We start from the raw sequence: 8277 nt of genomic DNA, 5'->3' as shown, positions 1-8277 counted from the left end.
ATGTACTCGGCTCCGGTGGCAGCCACGTCAGCCACCTCGGCCTGCACTACCTCCTCCAGCATGGCCTCTACCTCCGTGGCGATGTCCTGCAAGGGGGGGGGGGGTTATTTGTCATTACTATGGCAATACCAACACACTGCTACTGGGTTGACACGCAGCAATGAGCAATCTATCACCTGCTCTGTGTAAACGGGCTCCGGTGGGGGAGGCGTAGGTGGGGCGACTGGTGGTGCCTCCGACGGAGATGCCCCAAGTGCTCCACTCTCCCTCTACTCTATCTTGGATCGGTGCTGGAGGGGCCCGCGCATCCAGCTCAACTGGGGGGCCTCTGAGGGGAGGCTGCTACAGCGTGGGCAGGAAAAATGACAAAATTACAATCAGAGGCCAGAAGGTGGACGAAGCGTAACAGTTAGCGGAAGGTGGAGTGCAGACGCACCAGCCCTGGGCACACTGCCTGCCTCCGCTGGCTGCCCATCCCCACGGTACTTGTTGCGGCTGTCAAAGCTGTTGACGGGTGTGTGTTGGGGTGGGTTGGGCAGTGGCGCGCCGTTGACCACTTGGCCCACCAGCACCTCCCGCTTCCTTGCGATGGCCACAGAGCGCTTTGGACGTGGCTGGATCTCAGGCTCCTGGTACGCTGTCCGGCTTAGCTCCACCATGGAGCAGAGCTTCAATAAAATATACCACCCATCATAGATTAGCACCCCCATCAGAGATAAGCCACCGTGCCCCCCAACACAAAAGGGACAACGAAGCACAGCCCAGCCTTACCCTGCATCGACCGCGAGCCCATACTGCAGCGCGAGGTCCGAAGCCTCGCCGGCATTCTGGAACATGAGCATCCGGACCAGGTCTTCGACCGGGAATGTGGTGGAACCACGGGAGCTGTAGGCCACATTCAGGGCCCGCAGAGCCTCACGGCGCACCTGTAGGGGGCACCAGAGCGGTCCAGGTAAGTGAGGTATTGGGGCTGATGAGGATGTAGGGAGCGGAGCAACGGCTCCCCCACCTGGTCGAAGTAGCGGTGCAAGATGCAACCAGCCAGATACGAGGCCACCTTGACCAGCTTGAAGAACCTCACGAAGTTGTTGCTGTTGACAGCGGCAAAGGCCTGGACGGCAAACTTCACCTCCGGAGAGTTTCGGAGCTCCCGCCCGGAATTGCTGCACCTCCCTCCTCAGCTGGAGAGGGTGCCACGGTGACACGGGACACCGACTGCCGGCCAGCCACCCACCGGAGGATGTCTCCATCATTGAGCTTCAGGAGCACGCTGTACTGCCGAAACTCTGCCTCATGAGGGCAGTAGATGTTCTTGCTGGCCAGGTCCTGGTACATCTCCTTGAGGCTCTGCAGGCATTTGGTCAGGTTTTCATTGTTGATCTTAGCATCAAAGGACATCATGGGCTCCTGGCACAGGTGGTGTGCGCAGTGGATGTGGAAGCGGGCGCACTTTTCAATAAGGGACACCGTAAGCGGGTCGCACAGGTGCTGCTGAGTGATATCCTGCAGATGGCCCAGAAAAGGATCAGGACGAGGCCCCGCAGGGCACAGGAATAATGAGACACGGACTAATGTTGCTCACCTTCCGGATACCTCGTGTGCGGTTCCACACAAAGTCATACCAGTCACGGTAGTTGTCCTCACCCTGGTCCATGACCAGGGTAACCAGGTAGTTCATGGTCATGTTCAGCACAGTAAGGGGCCGCAGTTCATGGGGGAGGGGCTCCTCCTGGTCAGCAGAGGACCTGCTGTACTCCTTAATGGCAGCAGTGTGGTCCACCTGCGTGGGGTGCAGAGGGTGATTTGCAGCCTGTGGTCTGTCAATTCATGGCGGGGAGGGGGAAGCATTAGGAAAGAGGGGCAGGGGTGGTGATACCTTCTCCGTGTTGGGGATGACCCTCAAAAGAGCTCAGTTGGTTCCGGGTCTCCCTCATGTAATGCTCCTTCTCCGGACACATGTCAGGACACCGTACCCACAAACACCTTGGACAGATCCAGGTCGGTCCTCTTGGGCCGAGCTGTGCCAGAGGAGACCGTGTCAGCTGGCGATTCACTTTGGGGTGGGAGGGGGGGGGTGGCTCAGCAATGTGACCCTAGGGGGACCTACCCTGTCGCAGGATCTTGTCCCGCTGCTCTAGCAGACGATACTTCTCCTCTGCGGTTTCAGCTACCTGGCCAATCAGGTGGAAGAGGGGAGAGGGGAGGCTGCTGGCTAGATGTTCGGATTCGAGGCCGTCTGGGCTGGGCTCCATCTGCGGCTCACTCTCAAACTGCAGGGCCTTTGTCGCCAGGGGTTTCTTGGCTGGTGACCTGAGAGGGACAGACCAAAGGCTGTCCCTCTCAAAGCTGGCAAAACCCTGGGCTCCTTTGAACACCTGGCCAGTAGGGGGCATAGCAGCCAAAGAACTCAGTTTGACTTTAATGTCACGAATCCGAGCCTGAGGTAAAGAGTTTCATTACCAGATGACCTAACATAACTCAAGCTGCTTGGAAAAAAAACAAACAAAATGTATACATAATAAAAAACCAGAGTGATCCAGATTTTTATTTTTTTTTAAAGAACTTGCATTGGGTTTCAAAAAGGTGATTTTCTTCCCTAACTTAATTTAATAAAGACCCGGCCATCTTATTGTAAAATTGAGTTATTTACTCTTACGGTAAGAGAATGATTTAAAGACAAGATTACCCTCTGGATAGGGATGAGCTGGAGGACCAGCCGGAGGTGGATTTGGAGAGGGCTTTGCAGACAGGGGCTGACTCAAAGCCTCCTGCCTGGCTCTGAGGATCAGGGTCATCTGGAGGCCTTTGGCCCTTCTCTCCTGGACCTAAGAGACACACAGAACCAGTTCATCGAAACAGCTGACATGGGAATGAAAGGCTGCAACGAGTCACAAAGACCCCGCCCTGGCCTTGCTCGATGCACAGATAGAGAGCACCGTAATAGTCACTCACTCTGCTTCTTCCTCTGCCAGAAGATGGTGAGCTCATGCCTGCGCAGCAGTTTGCCCTTCTTCTTGGCTTTGGCAGCAGAAGCCTGAAAGATACCAAAAGTCAGTGAGGAAAGCCCGGGAGATCATGGACGAGACCACAGCCTAATGAGTACAGCGACCCAAGCCCCCCCCCCCCAAAGGTGTGCAAAGCCATTGCTCACATGGTCGTGGAAGTGCACTATGGCCAGGTTCTTCTGGGGCCTGCAGAAGATCCGCTGCACACGTCCGAACTGGCGGAAATGTTCCCCCAGGATGTCCTTGCTGTTAAGACTGGCTGGAATGTTCTTGCATTGGAGCACCATGGCTTCGGAGGGTGACATCCCCCCCAGGCTGTCTGTGCTGTCCAGGCGGCGGGCACGTCTCACTGTTGATGCTGCCTCAGTTTCGGGATCTGTGGCAAGTGTCACAGAGTTCAGTTTTTCAGACTATACTTGGCTTCGAACCCAATGCAGGAATGCACGCACCCACACAAGCACGCATGCACTCACACAGGCAGACATGTACACAGGCACGCAGACAGGTAGGTACTTACACAGGGCATGCACACATGCAGGCACGCATGCACGCAGGACTTCCAAACATAAGCAAAACACAGTTACAATATTAGTTGTAATTATTAGCATTAGTAAGATTCCCCTTACATTGCATAATAGGTAAGAAATAAATGGATGTAGGGGCGGCATGGTGGTGCAGTGGTTAGCACTGTTGCCTCACACCTCTGGGACCCAGGTTCGAGTCTTCGCCTGGGTCACATGTGTGTGGAGTTTGCATGTTCTCCCCATGTCATCGTGGGGTTTCCTCCGGGTACTCCGGTTTCCCCCCACAGTCCAAAAACATGCTGAGGCTAATTGGAGTCGCTAAATTGCCCATAGGTGTGCCTGTGTGAGTGAATGGTGTGTGAGTGTGCCCTGCGATGGGCTGGCCCCCCATCCTGGGTTGTTCCCAGCCTCGTGCCCATTGCTTCCGGGATAGGCTCCGGACCCCCCGCGACCCGATAGGATAAGCGGTTTGGAAAATGGATGGATGGATGTAGAGAAGAAACATGTTTACAATTCAAAGTATATTAGAGATGCTGTAAGTATGTATGTGAAGGGTTCAATGGGGCTAATCCCACAATGATTAAAAACAATTTGACAAATTCAAATAACAGGCTGAGAAGGATGTTCAGCTTCAGCCACCGGCTCTCGTTTTTGACAGTGGGGTGTAATTTTGCCGGTTCTTTCCTTTCTTCTGTTTCCCATACGTTGTTTGCAGAGGCCCCTTCACCACATCGCCATGTGATGTGGACACCTTCACACTGCCTGCTTCTAGATCATTTATGTTGAGGTGTTCCACTTTAGTTTCAGCAATGTGTAAATTAACATCATTCAGCTGGAATTCATCGTCTACAACTTCTAATAATAACTCTGTGGGGATATTGCGTTTTTTGTGTCTCCCTCAACATGCCCTTTGTGGAGTAAGTTGTCTGTGAAGGGCAGCTACCTGTTGGGGCGTCTAGGGAGCTGGGGGAATTAAGGACCCGCAGACGTGCTGAGGCTGGGTTTGAACCGGTGACCTTCCGATTACAGGCACAAGGACTTGGTCTATGTATTGACCCCTGCCCCCCAACTGTGTATGAGTAGCATTTATGGTGTTTCTTGAATGTGACTCTAGAGTTCCGTCATACACATTCTTTTATTTTCTTGCATTGTCCGTTTTTGTTCATAGTCTGTAATTTTCCGAATAACGGCAATTTCAGATAACTACTGGAACTATGAATTCCGGAGGGGAGAATATATTCATGCAAGTTCCATTACATGCTATAGATATATTGATCTGATACCTTTCTTTATCAGACTGTTACTGTACCACTGTTAAAAACCACAGATATTTTATTCTGATTGTATGCATTTCCTTATTAGGGCACATTAGTTAGTTCTTTTAAAAATCAGTTTATTCTGACATCGTAAATTTCCTGATCAGAGTTTACCCTCTTTAAAATGACAGGGTTACACTTGTGCCATTTAATTTCCGTAATCTGTGGCAGTCAGTGACAATGACTTATTTACTACCAAACAGCACTGAGATTGAGTAGAGTGAGGGGCTTAGGGCGTATTACGGAAGAATAAAAGCTGAGTCCTGTATCCAGGCGAGATGCGTAGCTGACAGGCTGATGAACGTTTCAAACTCTTACCTCCACCGTACTGACAGGAACGGCGAGCAGCTGTGGCGTCATGGCATCAAACTTCTGTTTCTCCAGGCAAGAAAACAACCAAGACCAGCCTTAATAATCTAAACACTTTGAAGACTGATATAAATGGTAAATATGAGGCGTGAATACCATCCAACACTACCAGTTACTCAGTGAATACTCAGTCATGCAGAAATATAATCTAAAGTTATAATTATGGGGACATGTGGCCATCCACTGCAGGTGACAATGTCCTAAACTCTTTCATACTTAAAGAACGCTTACAGTTATTACTTTGTAAGGATGCATAGAACTCCAGTTCAGTATATTTATGGAATATATACAGCAGTCATTATGGTCATTTATTAAGTAACAGACTTATTTTCTACCTGCGGGATCTTATAATTATGCTGAAATAAAAATGTAACTTACAGCGTAAAAACATGGAATCCAGTCCAAAATTTATTTAGTTTGACATGTGATCAAAATTCAGAGTAAACTAATACATGATAGCATGCATGCAAAAGATCAAGGGCAGAACAGGGGCTGTGAACCCAGTCTGCATTAAAATGGAATTAACCATCTCTCTCAATATAAAATCGGGATAATTATTCTCTTCAGAGGCATCCATAGAATAGTGTATCCATCCCCTCACTCCTGCAACAAATTTCAGCTCAACAACAGCATCAATAATTTTACAGCTAGTTTTAAAACTTGCTTTAACATACAGTGATTGCAGAAAATGATAAACAAATTAGGTAATATTAATTAAATCATTAAAATGTGCAGAAAAGGTTTTGAAGTTTACATCACGATAAATGAGAACTACACGTGATTACTAATTACTGTTAACTAATTTGCTGTCTGGACTTTTTACAGTGAGGGGATTTTTACAGGATGCCAGTCAGTGGCACAGACACAAGTTGGCCAGCTGGCCTATTCATTCAGCACCAGCCCATCAAGTAGAGAATTTATTTACGTAGTTTTAAGTGGACAGATTTCTGACTAATTTTCAAGCATGTGCAACAAGTAATGACAGATATTGACGTTAGTTTCACACATTCAAAAATATTCAGTAACTGCGTTGCTTGTGACATTTGCGTTTGGTTTCGAGGTGTTCGAATTTTTAACCAATATGTTTTGTTTTGCCATTTCCAAATATATGTGTTATTCTAACATCCGGAATACGGCACGTATGGACGTGGATGGTACTCACACAAAGGATGTGAGGACCGACTTCAAATAGCATATCTCGGGGGGGCCAATAGTACTATTGGCACACGTTTCCCTTCGTATCAAAACATGGGTTAGTATGACGTGTTCGTAGTGAGCATATATATCCTCTATCAGTTTTATCACAATCTCGTCCAGGCGTCCAAAAGCCTACTTTTGTTAGTATAGGTATCTAGCTATTCTCCCTTTACCTGTAGAGTCCATTAATCACGGCGGGGGGTTGCGGAAAATAAGGAGGACGCTATAGCGGATCAGTCCAATATTTATCTTCTCCGTCAACTCCGGGAGAGAGAGCAACAGGACAGAGACAAAAAAAATCCAAAATCGAGGTAGTGAAAACAGACAGGTGGTCAGGCGATCGGCATCGGCAGTGAGAGGGCTAGGCTATAAGCGAAGGGCGGAAGAGGCAGAACAGAGGTGGAGACAGGTCAGGGAATAAACGCTGGAACTTAGCACGGAGGGCTGAAGACCGGCAGGTGTGCCAGACACGAATAAAAAGGCTCGCCGATTACCCCGACGGGCATCAGCTGGTAGAGGAGGGCAAACGGTAACCGGTCCTGCCGGTTCTCGGGACAGGTGTAGAAGCGCTACGGCCGCTGCTCAACTCCCTCCTAGGGAAACCAGCGGGGGTGTGGCAGGGGAGTCCCGCGTGACATCATAGGGGCTTCCCCTGGGCGATCCACGACACCATTATGCCCCTCCAGCTATTATGGACAACCCGTAATTGAGCTTGGTGTGTAGCTACATTATACATTCCCCCATGCCCAGTGCATAAAGTATCATTACACTGAGGTATTTCAGGCTTTAGATGTAACCACATAGTAGAACTAATACTCCACAGTTGCTTCCATGCACTATGATTAGATGTCAATAACATTCGTTGAACATTATTTCAACATAGCCATAGTACATGCAGTCCAATTCATCCATCGAGTTCGGTCACAGCCACTTGAGGGGGCACTCCGGCAGACGCAAGGATGTTCTTCCCCCTATAACACCCCCTGCAGAAGTACATCTCACTTCCATTAGTAGGGGCCAGTTCAGCATGGTTGGTTTGCTGGACAGGTGAAGTTGTCTTGCTGTCGATCTTGTATGCTGCTTCTCCATCCAATCCTAAAAGTGGAAGTGTGCTCCAGCTCGGTCATTGGGACTGTATCATAGCCGAAGGCTGTCAGCAGCATTGGCCACGCCGTCCACCAGCGGGGACGCATAAAGAAGAACTGACATCCACATTACTGTAGTTTTCTCATAAATAACATTTATTAGCTGGGATACGTCACCAACTTTCGGCGCCTGGCTTCATAACGGCCACAGTGTTATCTTGTCCCACTGTTTCTATAAGGAAACATTCCAATTATTCCTTTTTCTGGATCTATTTTTATAAATGAATTGTGAAGGAAAAGGAAAATATGCAAAGGAGGCCAAACTAACACTGCAATCTGGAGTAATGTATTTTATTCTTTTTATAATAATGGATGAAGTTTAGCTTCCTTACACTCTCTCTGTACCTCTGTTTCTAATGCGGGTTTACGTGAAGAGTTGTACTGTATTTAATCTAACTACAGCTAGATCAGTACCAGAGATAAAAACACTGGATGTCGCGTTGAATACAGCCGTCTTTGGGAGCGAATGCGTCAACAGAGCCGCCATCTTGGGACGGGGTAGAGCTCCTTTTAAATGAACAAGCTGGCATTCAGAAATAAAGAACCATAAATGGGCAAATTTGAGAAGCGATTTTTATTGTCTTGGTTCATTATAAATGTCAGACATGTATTTACGACCGAGCCACGAGTAAATCGACAGGGAAGCGGTTTTTCTTAACACAGCCTACTTTTATGTTCAAAATGTAATGCGCATATAGGTATTTTTTCATTCTTCCAATCG

General features: G+C 48.6%; 1 protein-coding gene and 1 pseudogene across 1 annotated transcript; both read right to left on the bottom strand.

Moving 5' to 3' along the window:
• Window positions 1-767: 767 nt before the first annotated feature.
• Window positions 768-1706, bottom strand: LOC125706768 (germinal-center associated nuclear protein-like). The gene is made up of 4 exons (XM_048973588.1): window positions 1583-1706; window positions 1213-1503; window positions 1010-1129; window positions 768-926 (listed from the first exon to the last, which is right to left on the bottom strand). Exons 1-4 carry the CDS (start codon window positions 1682-1684, stop codon window positions 768-770), a joined length of 672 nt encoding a protein of 223 aa, XP_048829545.1. The 5' UTR covers window positions 1685-1706.
• Window positions 1707-2212: 506 nt separating this feature from the next.
• LOC125706767 (intersectin-2-like) overlaps window positions 2213-8277 on the bottom strand; it is a 130220-nt pseudogene continuing 124155 nt past the window's right edge.

The sequence above is a fragment of the Brienomyrus brachyistius genome, chromosome 13 (genome assembly GCF_023856365.1).
Source record: "Brienomyrus brachyistius isolate T26 chromosome 13, BBRACH_0.4, whole genome shotgun sequence".
Lineage (NCBI taxonomy): Eukaryota > Metazoa > Chordata > Actinopteri > Osteoglossiformes > Mormyridae > Brienomyrus > Brienomyrus brachyistius.
The sequence above is the reverse complement of the archived record's forward strand: the minus strand, read 5'-3'. Positions and strand labels throughout refer to the sequence as shown.